Genomic DNA, 16,480 nt, shown 5'->3' on the forward strand with positions numbered 1-16,480 from the left:
ACACTAGATCGCGTGTTATACTTAACAGCAGACACACTGTCTCCCCACCCCCTGCCTCCCCCCTTGAAAAACTGACATAAGAATACCATCACAATGTGTTTATTCAAACAACTATTACACTTCAAATTCTCAAGCAGGAAAAGCTTTCTACATGGTAATACTAAACACTTTAAACTCAATTCAGTATACATCTGTTAAGGCAACACTGTAAAACTTCATATATGTTGCAGTTTTGTGGAAAATGAGACATTTCGTTGTCTAATTTAAAATGGCACTTCATGTCACAATTGCACATCTGAATTATCGTTTTACCTGTGAGAATAGATAGTTTAATGTCCGCTTGTGTGTGAACTGTCTATGTCGAAACGAGGGCTGAAATAAATAAAAAATGTGAATTGGACATAAATTAAAACTACAAAATTCCAACAAAACATCAAATAACAGAAATATAAGAGAGAATAAGCAAATATATGTTGTGTGTTTGCATATATTTGCTTTTTGTAGTTTGTAATCACTTTTAGCCCCTGCAAAAAATTTGTTTTTGCTTCCTCATTTTTTAACCACACACACTCACACGTGCACACTCACATGTAGTGGACCTTGGGTAGTCTGTTTTGTGCACATCTACAAAAACCTTGAAGTCAATTTCTAGCACTAACTTACCACATCTTTTTTATTTTTTTATTTTTTTTTCAAAAGAAAGTTCAGCTCCACATAGTCGTTTTTTGCCTATGGAAATCAAAGAAAAGGAATTATTTTTCAGTTGTCTCCCACATACATGCATTCTGTAGGGAAAAAAAAAATATTTTTCAGGAAGAGAGATTAGAGAGAGAGAGAGAGAGAGAGAGAGAGAGAGAGAGAGAGAGAGAGAGTACAATAGCTGAAATAATCATTTGGAGAAAAAGAAAAAGTTATTCTTTACTGAAGTGATAACCCTCACAAGGAGTGAAGGACATGAAATACAGTATAATGATAAATAAAATGCAAGGGCTATTACAGTTATCATGGAAACTAATAGATCTTTGTATGTCTTTGACTGCCATAAAAAATTATAAATCATTTGCTTCAATTAATAGTGAAATTCACAAATTACTATCACAAACAATAATAACAAAAATGGTTAAGATCATGTTTTAAACATATTAGTGTTGGCCTTTCAAGAATTGTATCACACTCAAGATGTGTTTGACACAGCAACCACCTCATGCAAAACAACAAAAGTATCCCACAGAAACTAAAATCCAAAGCAAATGCAAAAAAAAAAAAAAAAAACTTATTAAGAAATTTAAAGAAGAACTATTTTGTTCTTTTTACAGAGACAAAATACTGCAAAATGTGGGCACATGGAGTGCAGGTCTCTGCACAGTGCATTTACTGATGGTATAAACATGCAACTGAAATTATTAAAAATTTAATAATACATACTTATATCTCCATACCACAGTAAAACTTTAAGAATATGATGCTTTGGGTAAAACAGAAGAAATACAAGAGCAGTACTCTCTAAATTACATAATGTTAGCACAAAACGACTACACAATGAAACAATTTCAACATGGCTCACTGTTCTATGCAAGGTACAATATCTAAAGAAAATAAACGGCCAACTCTGTCATAAACACACAACCTTCAGCTTTAGTATCTATTGTTTAGCTTGCAAAGTTGATTGAAGGAACTTAAGGATCATTTATTGTACCCACATCTGTGGAGCCACATTTGCTTCCTCTTGTGACCCACAGTCTTCTAAAGAGTCCCAAAGAATTTGGTAACGGATGCTTCAATCAGCATGTGGAGTATTATCCAATAACAGTAAAGGGGGACAATGACTTGACTTAAAATATGACTGCAAGCAACCAGTTTCCTCTATTAAGTGCCCAGTCTGAAAGGAGAATGTGGTGTCCTTAATCCTGACTTAAGAGAAGCCATTTCTTTTCCACAACCTATAGTTTCTTAACCCAAAAGGTGTTTCCTAAAATGTGAAGATTGTTCCTCATCCTAGAAATTTCAACTGTTCCACATCTTCACCTCTTTTATGTTCTACTTCAGTGTGGTAGATACTCAATAGTGAGTTTTGTCCTCCCTCCCCTCTTTTCTATAAATGCACTGAGACAATGAGTACAACTGGTTTGAACCAGCTATGTTTGGTCAACTCCCATTTGATGGCATTTCACTCCACCAGAAACTTCCAGGATTTTTTGGTTTTGTTCATTTAGACTCAATTTCTGTAATCCATTTTTCCACTCTCTCATCTTGTGGTACACTTTGAACAGACATATACTTCTCTGTATTAATGTGGTGGCTTAATTTTGGTTTTGATAACATGTAGCAAGTGAGAATGCTTATACTCGTTTCAACTGCCAACAAGCCTTTTGTTAAGCTGAAGTGTAAATGGGCATGAGCAATTGTAAGAATTGGTGCTAGCTAGAATCAGTAGTTTTTACCATTGTAAATGTACTTATTTTTGAAGTAGTATTTCTCAAATGGCACAATGAAAGTGGCTGGCACCTTTCAATGCTGATACACAGTTTTATTTTGCCACTTCCTACTCATTACATCCAACAACCCCCCCCCCCCCCCCCCCCAACTGCTCTAAGCTGTAAATTATTTCACAGAGAAAAACTGCAGTCATAAGTATAAACACTTGTGCTCGTAATGATATTAACTGATGTGATAGAATAATTATTAATATAAAGATCCATATTTCAGGAAGTGAGAGTTTAAAAGGTGAAGAATCAGTAACTTAAATTTCATTACTGATGGTCAACCTCACTGCGGAATAGCAATACAATTAGATATGATGGTCAACCTCACTGCGGAATAGCAATACAATTACATAAACTATCAACCTGAATAGTTTTTTCTTCTTTCAAATTTATGCCAAAGTATGCAAAATGAGGACATGTGTACCGCCTGAGGAGACCTGTGACCTTTTTATTGGGGTGGATTATAGAAGTCTTGGTCATATTAAATTTTATTATAATTGATTTCTGGTTTTGGTTTTTCAGCCATCATTAGACCTAAACATTTAGCAGTGGCACATAGACATGTAGTAAATACACATACATGTTGCTGCTAAATTGCATATCTAGTGATGGCTGTAAGGTTGAAACTTGATACTCAATTTTAATAAAACATCAAACGACAAAGACACTGACTATCATGAACTACATTAAGTAAGCTACAAAATTATGAATTCAATACAAAATGGAAATTCTGTTTCCACTCTACTGACTGCACACTGTACATTACATAATCAATCTCCACTCTAGGGAATAAGCTTTAGTGCTCTGGTTGCCTACAAAGCATACATTATATGATAAACTAAAATAGTACAGTATCTTCATTATGCATTGGAATATCACTTGCAAGGTGCTGATTCTTCAGATGGTAAAGCTATATAATGAAAGTGCACTTAAATATTATCTGCCAAAGAAACATGAAAACATTATGCTCCTCAACATAGAAAGCTATTTCTAATTTCAGTGGCAAGTAAAATGGACACAGCTGCATTTTGGCAGAAGTTATTTTGCTGTGTACCATGACAAAAGACAAAACTAATGAGAATGCGTAACGGCATAGTATTTACTACTGATCAACGGTAACCTACAGCTATAAACACAGAGAGAGTTTAAAAGACACACTTTGTACTACAATCTCATACAATGTTTACGGAACATTAGGAGTTAAATGTAATGCACGAATATGTAATGATATGAAATATAAACTAAGGAAAGCAACACACTAACTGTACAAATTCAGGGAAGGTTATCCAAAAAACAAAACTAAAAACAAATGTAAACAAAATGAAAGTAAACAAAGAAGGGCAACATAATACGATCCAAGGCAGAAAAAAAAGACAAAAAATGTGTGTCAGAAACATGTGAAAAAACTCGCACAATGGAAAATAAGCATTGAAACAATTGTCAAGGAAGAACTTTGTGCACAAAAGACATGCAATGTAGGAGGCTATCCCAGATACAATAAAGCCCCATAGTGTCAAACCCACTTTTGAGAAATTCCCCACACGTAATTAACATTTCTGTTGATCCTGCTCAAACTCACACTTGTTATTTAAAATAAATGTTAACGAAGCTTGCTTTAAGAATAAGCTCTCTTAAGGAATGATGTGAAACAGTTTGAAAATAAAAATCCACTTTTGACAAGATGTCTAATTTTTATGGAAGTTTACAGCTTAATTTTTGAGCAGGTTATGCCAAAATGGTAACAAAATTAATGACAATAATTTGGCATTGATTCCTTCTGTATAGACTGCAGATGCATGTGTCAAGAAATCTTCCAAGATCGAGAACGTTTTTCTTCTGGAGTGAATTTTGACTCAGCAGCAGAATGTGTGCTGATTTGAAATTTCCTGGTTGACTTTTTTTTAATTTTATTTTGAAGTAAAACTGCTAAACATGGAGAAAAGATCTGAGTCTAGATGCCAAAGCAATCACATTACACAGATTTCAATTTCTGTTCACTTGGCATACTCCCTGTGCTGTAGGTCATGTGTTACACCATAGATGACTTGAAATCTAGGAATGTGAACACATCAGTCATTTTATTCTATCCATTACAAAATGGTTGTTGAAATTTACAATGGCAAAAAAGGTTTTTTTTTTCTTTTTTCCCCATCCTAACATGTACCAGTCATTAAATCAAAACTTTCTAATACCTGTGTGACTAGACACCTTAATAATGACTGTTTCTATTACAGTGAAGTTAATAGACCAATGTAGCAGCTCACACACACAGCAAATATAAAATTTGACTCCTCATTATGTAATAAGAAATATGTTTGAAAATGAGAATTATTGACCCAAACCTGTATGTGCGAGATACATTACATGAAATGGCATGCCTTTCTACATTAAAAAATGAACCCATCACCACATTGTTGTTTATGGAAGCGCAGATTCCTGTACACACTATACTTTCATGGCCCACAGATGATGAAAACTTACTGCTCAACAAAATACAATGAGGTGACAAGTCATAGGATACCTTCTAATATCACGTCGGACCTCCTTTCGCAGGGCACGTTGCAGGAACTAAATGACACCTGGACTCAAAAAGTTGTAGCGAGTCCCCTGAAGATATATTGAGTCATGCTGCCTCTATAGCCATCAATAATTGCAAAAGTGTTGCTGGTGAAGTATTTAGTGTATGACATGACCTCTTGAGTATGTCCCATAAATTTTCAATGGGATTGATGTAGGGTGATAAGGGTGGTCAAATCATTCAGTCGAATTGTCCATAATGTTCTTCAAAACCAATTGTGAACAATTATGGCACACTGTTATCCACAAAAATTTCATCACTGTTTGGGAACATGAAGTCCCGTGAATGGCTGCAAATGGTCACCAAGTAACTGAACATAACCATTTCCAGTCAATGATTGGTTCAGTTGGACCAGCGAACCCTGACCATTCCATGTACATACAGCCCACCATTATGGAGGTACCACCATCTGCCACAATGCCTTGCTGACAACTTGGGTCCACGGCTTCATGGGGTATGAACCACACTTGAACCCTGCCATCAACTCTTACCAGCTGAAATCAGGACTCATCTGTCCAGACCATGGTATTTCAGTCATCTACGGTCCAACCAATATGGTCGTGAGCCTAAGATAGGCACTGCAGGCTACATTGTGCTGTTAGCAAAAGCACTCGTGTCGGTCATCTGCTGCCATAGTCCATTAATGCCAAATTTTGCCACACTGTACTAACGGATACATTTGTCGTAAGTCCCACATTGGTTTCTGTAGTTATTTTACACAGAGTTGCTTTTCTGTTAGCACTGACAACTCCATGCAAATGATGCAGTTCTCTGTTGTTAAGTGTAGGACATTGGATAATGAATTCTCTAATGATTTCTGAAATGGAATGTCCCATTTTGCATTCGAAGTCTGTTAATTCCTGTCTTTGGGCCATAATCATGTCACAAAAATTTTCACACGATTCATCTAAGTACAAACAGCAGCTCCATCAGTGCAATAATGCTCTTTTATACATTGTCTACATAATACTAACACCATCTGTATATGTGTGTATCACTACCCAATGACTTTGGACATCTCAGTGTACGGCTACTACTGTGGCATTACAGACTATCGTAACTTGAAAATCTCCGGTTTAGCAAAAAAATGTGATTTGCTCCAATGTTCTTTGAGAGGTGACTTGAAGAATAATGAATCCCTTTCATATGCTGCGGTGAAAAGTTTTTCTGCATTGAAAATGCAAGGAAAAGATGTGCTTCATCACAATTGAAAGTATTTATAATTATCTTCCCAAAATCTTTTAATGGACTGAAGAATGAAAAAGCTAAAAAAGGTTATGATCGTGGTGGTGGTGGTCGCAGTCATGGTCATGGTGCAGATGAGGTTAGTGAAGAGGAAGTTCCACCTACATGAAAGGTTATGATCATGGTGGTGGTGGTGGTGGTGGTCGCAGTCGTGGTCATGGTGCAGATGAGGTTAGTGAAGAGGAAGTTCCACCTACATGAAGTTTCCGTAGCTGTCCAGAAATTTGATAGTGTTAGGTGCTATATTCCTTCAGTCCAGTCAGTTTGTGCAGCATCAACCAACTTGAATGACTACTCATGTTAGCATGTCATGTTGGAAGCAAGAAGAAAACTTCTCTTATTGATTTTTTAGTGACAGTATTGAGCACCTGTTCTTTAACTTCCAGTACTCATGCTCATTTTGTCAGTTCGTTGCAACTTACCTATTATAAAAAGCATTTAAAAGAAGTTGAGAAAGAGGATATGTATCACTAAAAAAATAAATTCATTAGTAAGAAGCCCAATTACAGATTCACAAAAGATATAACCTAATTAGAACTATAACATTTGAAGAGAAAATGGCCTATGTAATGTGAATAAAATGTTCTCTGTTTTCAAGCCATGTAAATTCGAATAAAATTCTTGAGCTTTTAATGGCTATCTGTGTTCTCATAGTCAGGAGTACAACTACTGACTGCCATGGCTGGCACGATTTTCCACTTCTGTAACCCCGATTACAGCCACTGGCACCAGTCAGAGGGGGCCAGAACGATGCATGCGCAGAAGGTGAATTGGGCAGCTCATAGCAGCTCTGGCCTGCTGAGGGACCGATTGAAGTCAGGTGGCACAAGGGGATGACATGTTCGAAACTGCCGCTCCCACCTCCCTACAAGCATTAAGCATCTGTTGTCGCTTCCTTTTGACATACAAAGCCTGCCCCAACCAAGAACTGGATGACTACACTGTGCCAGTGCCGAGTAAAGGCCTTAATTTTTCACCAGTCACGCAATGTCTGCCAATTTTGGATATTATTAGTGGAACAGAGAAGTGCATTTGGCACATCTTGTATAACACAGATGAAGATGTCAGACTAACTGCCAACCATACACTGGCAAAAGCCAAGCCACCAAAATCTAATATTAGCCAGGATGAACGATGTGGCTCCTGCTTATTGCATGAGAACAAGGACTTGGTTGTCTCGCCAGCCACAAAGGAAAAACCACTGTGGTCCTGAACACTGAAGACTATCACCTGAAGATGCTACATTTATTAGAAGATAATGCGTACTGGAAACGTAGTCACAATCTGACACAGGCCATAGGCATGAAGACAGGAAAGTTATTAAAGGACTCTGGTTTACTAGACAAAGTGATGAAGAAATTAATGCATCGCCCCACATGACCTCCCAGGCTTTATGGACTACCACAGATACATAAGGAAAATGTCCCTCTTAGGCTCACTGTTAGTGGAATCAGCTCGCCCATCTACTGTCAAAACATCTTGCAAGGTTATTAGCACCAAAACTGGGGCACTGTGAACACCATGTTGTAAATTCACAAACATTTGTGGAAACACTCAAGAAAATGAAAATAATCTGAAATTATATCGTGGTTAGTCTGGACGTTGTGACACATTTTATGAGGGTTCCAGTACAAGACATGCTGGATCTTTTGGCCCAACAGTTTCCACCTGGTGTTGTCAAGTTGTTCCGTCATGTTCTGACAACATACTTCTTGTAACATGACAAATATTATGAGATGATGGATGGTCTCACCACTGTCTCCTTCAGCCGCGAATTTATTCATAGAGCAGTTTCAGAAGCAGGCTCTGAACAACATGATGTTGTGTCCGTCTTGCTTCCTAAAGTAAGTTGATGACACCTTCCTGATATGGCCTGATGGTAAAAATACACTGCAGCAGTTCATCAATCACATGAATGGTGTCCATCCCAAAATCAAATTTTCCTTCGAGATGGAGAAGGGTGGCAAGCTACCATTCTTGGATGTTTTAGTTGAGCAGAAGGCAGGAGGCCAGCTTGGTCATTCAGTGCACAAGAAACTGACGCACATTGATTGATATTTGAACACTGGTATTTTACACGACCCTGTGCACAAGAAAGCAGTCCTGAACATGTAAATACACAGAGCAAAAGTAATTTCTGATGATGACCACCTACAGTCTGAATCATAGCATTTGAGACACGTGTTTAGAGAGAATGGTTAAAGCAAGAGACATTGCAAATGCTTTCAGGTGCCACCAAAAGAGGACACCTAGCGATTTGGCAGAAGCAGCCAAGCTGGCAGCTTTCCTGCCATACAGAGAGGTAGTGAGCATTAGTTAGGATGTGAACTGCAGAGACATAGATTGAGACCAGTGTTCCAACCCGCCTCCAAAATACGACATACACTGCACAACATTACAGACGACATAGCTCTTTGTCTGCCCAGTGCATTTGGTATCCCTTGTGAGTGTGGCAGCATCTATATAGGTCAGTCAATTTGCACAGTTGTGGAGCACTCTACTGAGCACAAGAGACACATTAAGCAAAGAGAGCTTGACAAGTTGGCCATAGCTGAGCACTGCCTGAAAAACGAACACAAAATACAGTTTGAGAACACGAGACTCTTGGCTCATGCGTCAATATACTGGGAGTCTGTTATAAAAGAAGTGGCTAAGATTAGAATGAACAACAAAACTTTTAACAGATACCAGGGGTACACACTGAGTAGGGCATGAGGACATTTTGTATGTCGAAAGGAAGCAAAAACAGATGATTGACATTTGTAGGGAGGCAGGAGTATGATTTTCTATGTGGCACCAGCCCCTCGCACCACTTGATGTCCCTCAGTCCTGTGGCAGGCTGGAGCTGCTATGAGCTGCCCAGCTCACCTTCCATGCACGCGATCTGTCGGCCCTCTATGGTTGGTGCCAGCGGCTGTAATTAGGCCTGTAAAAGTGGAAAATTGTGCCAGATCTGACACTCAATACTTTTACTCCTGGAGATAGCCATCGATATCTGGAGAATTTTATATGAACTGACACGGATTGAAACCCAGAAGATTTTATTCAAACATGCCACCACGAAGGACTCCAAGATCGCCTGTATAATGTACCATTGAAGCTTTTTGTGGACCACACAGGCATTCCGTCTGAAGCCACAATTAGTTTTGATCATTCACCCTATACAATCAAATACCTAAAAGTTTGCGTAAGAAATTTTAAATCTCATTTTTATTTTTCTCCTGAACAACTTCTATTCTGTAAGCAATTTTTTTATTAGAAACCAGTAGCTTGCTCTATACAGGGTGAGGCAGGTGAGACAGACCACCCCAAATATATCTAGAATGAATAAATATATTGAAGTGTAGTTTTTGCCATGTTATAGTAGACAGCATGGTGAATATCCTGACGTTTGCAAGTAATTTTTATTGTTTTTAGTAAGCTAATTACGTCACTGACTCCTTGTTCTTCAAATGGAACTACATACTTTTTCTGTGGCATTTGAAAGAAGCTTCCAAGAGAACTTCAGTGATACAGCACCTACAGAAAGTGATCAAATACACTACTGGCCATTAAAATTGCTACACCACGAAGATGCTGTGATATGCAAATGATTAGCTTTTTAGAGCATTCACACAAGATTGGCACCGGTGGCGACACCTGCAACCTGCTGACGTGAGGAAAGTTTCCAACTGATTTCTCATACACAAACAGCAGTTGACCTGCGTTGCCTGGTGAAATGTTGTTGTGATGCTTCATGTAAGGAGAAGAAATGCATACCATTACGTTTCCAACTTTGATAAAGGTCAGATTGTAGCCTATCACAACTGATGTTTATCGTATTGAGGCATTGCTGCTCGCGTTGGTCGAGATCCAATGACTGTTAGCAGAATATGGAATCGGTGGGTTCAGGAGGGTAATACGGAACGCCACGCTGGATCCCAAAGGCCTCGTATCACTAGCAATTGAGATGACAAGCATCTTATCCGCATGGCTCTAATGGATCGTGCAGCCACGTCTCTATCCACGAGTCAACAGATGGGGATGTTTGCAAGACAACAACCATCTGCACGAACAGTTCAACAATGTTTTCAGCAGCATGGACTATCAGCTTGGAGACCATGGCTGCGATTACCCTTGACGCTGCATCACAGACAGAAGCGCCAGCGATGGTGTACTCAACGACAAACTTGGGTGCACTAATGGCAAAACGCCATTTTTTCGGATGAATCCAGGTTCTGTTTACAGCATCAAGATGATCGCATCCGTGTTTGGCGACATCGCCGTGAACACACATTGGAAGCATGTATTCGTCATCACCATACTGGCGTATCACCCGGCGTGATGGTATGGGGCGCCACTGGTTACACGTCTCGGTCACCTCTTGTTCGCATTGACGGCACTTTGAACAGTCGACGTAACATTTCAGATGTGTTACGACCCATGGCTTTACCCTTCATTCGATCCCTGCGAAACTCTACATTTCAGCAGGATAATGCATGACCGCATGTTGCAGGTCCTCTACAGGCCTTTCTGGATACAGAAAATGTTAGACTTCTGCCCTGACCAGCACATTCTCCAGATCTCTCACCAACTGAAAACATCTGGTCAACGGTGGCCGAGCAACTGGCTCATCACAATACGCCAGTCACTACTCTTGATGAACTGTGATATCGTGTTGAAGCTGCATGGGCAGATGTACCTGTACGCGCCATCAAAGCTCTGTTTGACTCAATGCCCAGGTGTATCAAGGCCGTTATTACGGCTAGAGGTAGTTGTTCTGGGTACTGATTTCTCAGGATCTATGCACCCAAATTCTGTGAAAATGTAATCACGTGTCAGTTCTAGTATAATACATTTGTCCAATGAATACCCGTTTTTCATCTGCATTTCTTCTTGGTGTACCAATTTTAATGGCCAGTAGTGCAGTATCAAGATAGCATTGCTATAGGCTATGAAGTGGTTCTGGAGAAACAACTGAATTTCATCTGGAGTTAACAGCAGCACAGGTCTTGTTATAAGGCATTTCATGACTTCAGGAGTCAGTTGTTTTAATTTTCTCTGAGGATAAAAGTATAGATATTTTAAGTCTGGTGGGTATACAGACCATTTTCAGCTCCCTAAACCATCATTTCAATGCTCTCCAAAGTTGTCTTAAGAGGGTCTGTCATTACATGTGCGGAATGGGAGGGACATCCGTTCATGTTGGTACCACACCACACTGATGTCCAATGGGATGTATTGCAATAACTGTGGCAACAGCATGTCTTAGGAACTCAAGATACTTGAGTGAATTTACATTCCCATCAATAAAACAGTGACCAATGATGCAGGTTTTGAAAAAAACATGCACCAAACATTGATAGAATAAGAGTGTTGATTCTATCCACTTCTATGAGTCAGTGTGGATTTTCAGCTGATGATTAGTGCACATTGCGAAGATTGAGTTACCCACGATTTGTAAACAACATTTCTTCCTTAAACAAAATTTTGCATAGATTTGTCACATCACTTTGCGCTTTCATAGATAATATTTGGAGAAATGTAAACAAGCTTGGGTGTCATTGACATGAAGCTGTAGATGCAGTGAAATGTGAAGAGGATGTGATGTGCTGGAATGTTGTAGTCACAGAACACTCATTTGGTTGACCCCTCTCATACTTCTGAGATGCCTTTTAGTGACATTTGAATTGTATGTTAATGATGTTAAAATGTTCATTTCATTTCTTTCAATAGTTGCTCTTCTTTTTCCTTGGTGCATTTCATTCTCCACACTTCCCATTTCTAGAAATTTTTTTATAATGTTTGCAAAGACAGACTGAGTGCTTAGCATGATCTGGATACTCTTCAGTATACAATCACTGTGCTGCTCTAATAGTTTGGTGAAGTTTGCTATAAACGATATTACTTTTTTATTCTTTTGTATACATTGTAAACGTCTTCACAGTTTCACGAGCAAGTTACCTGATTGCTACAACATCCAATCTCTCGTCACTCTTCAAAGAGGGGTCAGAATCGGACTCAATCTCCGTTTGCTATCTCCTTCATGTACTTGCCACAGCTCTGGACCCAGGTATAATTTTTTAATTCTTCTGCCTTTGGTTTACTCTTTTTTTCAGAAGTGAGTTTATTGTATTCTTATGAGGAAATTGGTATATCAGAATATGCTTGATCACAGATTTGTCAGTTTTATTTATTCTCTGAAGAAGTAAATTCTAAAAACTTGCTGAAGATTCACTCAGTGAGAGGTTACACTAATTCTTCAAGAACTGTTTGCTTCAAATTCACCTCCATCACAGAAAGGCAACATGGCTGGCATATTTAGAAATGTGAACTGGCTCAGTGACATTTATGGGTTCATTAACTTCTTTGATGGCTGAAGCAATATCTTCTTCAGTGTATGAACTTTCTTTTTTCTTATACAAAGGTGCCACAGTAATCCTGTTGTATCCCAACTTGCTCCAATTTTATATATACGATATACACAAAATACAAATTTAAGACCACAATATTTCATTCTACATTATGTATGTCAAAATGTAACCTATACATAACTATAAAACAGATTCAGGATGAATAACACTAGAATTTTTTTCTCTGTGTATACTTGAACAAGTCCATGTGTATCCACCATTACAACCTAGTACTCAACTTATGTCTTTAAAACCTACCAAGTCTATACTTTTTGGTGCCCTAATGTCAACAATAGCAAGAAATACAGCGAAAAAACTGCTCTATTGTGGCCAACAGTAGCAAGAAACACAAAGTTCAATGCACGAACAAAAAAACTTTGTTTATCACTTTTAGCAATGAACTCTATCGTATTTTAGAACGGAACATATCATACTATGGATTATACTGAATGCTTAATAATTATCTTCCTACAATAAATATGATGATAATGAATAATCTATCAGACAGAGCACAATTTTGTGTTTATGTAACACAAATTTAGTGGATACAAAGTCAGTATCTTTATAAACGTGACAAACTTTCTGGAACTGTGTGCACATTTGTTTTCAGTCCAAAAGTGCTGTTTGTCAAAGTTATTTTCTAACTCAAAATGGAAGTGTATAACAGGAAAACAACACCATCAGCTTTAGGACACCTTACCTTACCTAATTTCCTCCAACTGCATAAAAACAAACATATGACGTCAAACATAAAGAACTTCATCTTTCATGAAATGACTAACAATAAGCTAAAGTGGGATCTACAACCTGAGAGACACAAATCTACAAACAAACAAAAATTTCAACCTCACAGGCGGTTACTTTGTGTGTTTGTAGACGGCCTAGAGATAAGAAAGAACATCTTGTCGATCAGCCTACAAAAAATATTACACCAACAGTTCGTTTCAGTTACACAAGGTTTTCTTCTCAGCTATTCCTAAAGTATTGATATTAATCTCTGCTTTGCTGCAATTGACTAGTTAAACATCTATACAGAATACGACCTATAATTTTTACTACCAGATGCATAAACCATTCAAGGCACTGATCTTCTCTAACAGCATACGCCACAGCTCACATGGAAGTCTTTCAAACACATCAAATAATTACTTGACAGCAGGAAATGTAAGCATCAAGAACCGACACAGCCTCCGCACAGATATAAACATGACACTGTTATTTCTTTTATATTCTTCACAGTTCGACAACCAGCAGATATCTTTATACGAGAACTTCTATTAAAATAGAAAGAGTTCGAATGTAAAAACAAACACACACACACACACACACACACACACACACACACAAGGCATATCAACTGCATCTTTTAGTTCAGACCATTCCAAAGCACGCCCTATGGTGGCAAAAGAGCCCATGTCCACCCTTAAGCATATTCATGGGCAAGAGCCAATAGTGTAGGCTTCCCACTAGACGGTCTGAATGCATGCGCCTTGCCCATGTGTGGCCTGCTTGCCTACTGCCGGCTGCCTGTGTTTGGTCAGTGTAGTATGACTGTATACACTATGGCCCGACTACAAGACTGCCTGCGCATCAGTTGCCTGCCCACCTATGCTCATGCCTGCCCAGCTGCTTCCTGGCACGTGGACAAGCTGGAACAGCCTATCCTAGATGATGCATGTCAAAATCAAACTGGTATCAGGAAAGTGCCTTAAATATTGAAATATGGATTCAAAAACTTCAGTTTGTGCTCTTTTTAGTGTTGTTACCATTAATACTTCTTTTTCACACCCTCACCACCACCACCACCACCACCACCACCACCACCACCACCACAAGCACTATTCTGGACCTCAGTTGCTGCAGTATGTTCACCTCATGACAGTTATAAATGCGTTTGTTAGTCAGTGCCATTCCATGCCAACTCACCAACGCCAGCCTCCTCGAACATCAAAGATTTAGTTGAAATTTTATGTGAACAATCACCCACATCTCCAATGAACAATGTTAAAATTTAATGCTTGTTGAAGTAATACTGACAAAGACAGAGTCACTTGTTTGACTCCATGCACAACTTTGCGCATAGAGAGAGCGATTTTCTGGCAACTTTGAGCTGTTATTTCTCGGGCAATATTTTGTTGAATGAAATAAGGCAATTTTGTGCACATTTGTGTGTTCTCTTAAGAATAATAATGAGAAGACCATTACTATTTACAACAGTCTGCCAATGCTGAGGTAACTTTCAGATCCCGTAACTGTAAAAATCAGGTGGTTTTGAGGCAAAGAACTTCTTGAGTCATGCTCGGAGCATATTTTCATCCAGAAAGGAAGTTCCTTGAAGGTTGTTCAATAGAGAGTGGAAAAGGTGAAAATCTGAGGGCTCAAGATCAGGTGAATAAGGTGGGTGTGGAATGACTTCCCAAACCCACCCCTGTACACTGTTTTTCTTGTCAGTCTAACTGAATATAGATGGGCGATATTGTGAAGTAGCATTACTTCATGCAGTCTTTCTGGTTGTTGTTCTTGGATTGTGTCTACAAGACATCTCAGTTGTTAACAATAAATGTCACCAGTGACAGTTACACATTGGGGACGCAATTTGTAGTACACCACACCGTCGCTGTTCTACCAGATGCATAACATTATCTTTTGTGGATGCACATAGGTCTTTTTACAGTGAGTTACTGCTTTGTTTGGGCTCAACCATTCTTTTCTCTTCCTTCTGTTAACATAAAAACATCATTTCTCATCACCAGTAATGATACAGGATAGGAATGGTTGGTGGTGTTAAATTGATGAAAAGCACACAGAGATGCATATACAGCCACCACCCACTGATATTTGTGAATTTGGCACCCATACACCCGATCTTTGAACCTTCCCCATTGCACGCAAATGTCACAATATGGGAATGATCACAATTCATCTCAACTACCAGTTCTCAAGTAAAATGATGTAGATCACTGTGGAGTAATGTGTTTACATGATCTTTATCAAACCCCAAAGGGTTTCTTGAATGTGGAGAGTCACAAATCTCAAAACGATCCTCCTTAAAATGAGAAAACCACTTCCTTGCTATGCTCTGTCCAATAGCATTATCCCCATACATGGCAGAAGTGTTTCTGCCGGTCTCTGCCGCTGTCGTGCCTCTCTTGAACTCAACCAGAAGAATGTCACTAATGTTCCTACTTCTCCACTTGGCATTCCATTTTCTAGCATCCACAGCTACACTCACTATCACCAAATGACAATATCTAAACTCAAATAGCAACAGTGAACTACAAATAAAAAATAATGGTATTAATAATAAATAAACACAAAGCAACCGTCATACCAATGAGCAAAGCAAAAACGCTATGAAATTAATGCAACCACCTACTACATCTCGCAGACTAAACGTATGACGAATGTAAAACTTTGCACGTAGTAACCTAACCACACAAGGTTCTCAAATATAAAGTTTCATTTATGTACCTCTTTCCAATGCTGAATGAAAGAAGTGCAAGTTGGAAGGTTTTGTAACGAGATCAAAAATGCTTTATTTTTTATGTGATTTTGCAAAAATCTGTATTCTATAAAACTTTCCAAATTGGCGTCTTTAGAAAGACCATGGTCTTAACTGCCAAAAAACATACGGAATAGGTCAGTAGCATGCGGATTTGGAATATGAAATTTTATTCACCTATTATTTTCCAAAAATCTACAAATTTGTCAAAAAGGTGACAATTTTGGGGAAACGGTGAAAATAGGGTGTATTCGACACTTCTTTTACAAATACCATTTTC

General features: G+C 38.5%; 1 protein-coding gene across 4 annotated transcripts in view; it reads right to left on the bottom strand.

Moving 5' to 3' along the window:
- Window positions 1–83: 83 nt before the first annotated feature.
- The window catches only part of LOC126320747 (serine/arginine repetitive matrix protein 2), a 171,818-nt gene continuing 155,421 nt past the window's right edge, over window positions 84–16,480 (bottom strand). For 3 of the 4 annotated variants that reach the window (XM_049994095.1, XM_049994092.1, XM_049994093.1), the window contains one exon: window positions 84–372. In XM_049994095.1, coding sequence (XP_049850052.1) covers window positions 330–372 — 43 coding nt within the window. In that variant the 3' untranslated portion in view covers window positions 84–329. Of the gene's footprint in view, window positions 373–663; window positions 730–16,480 lie in introns of all 4 variants that reach the window. The other variant, XM_049994094.1, reaches the window with a different exon arrangement.

Source organism: Schistocerca gregaria, unplaced genomic scaffold (assembly GCF_023897955.1).
Source record: "Schistocerca gregaria isolate iqSchGreg1 unplaced genomic scaffold, iqSchGreg1.2 ptg000743l, whole genome shotgun sequence".
NCBI classification, from domain to species: Eukaryota; Metazoa; Arthropoda; class Insecta; order Orthoptera; family Acrididae; genus Schistocerca; species Schistocerca gregaria.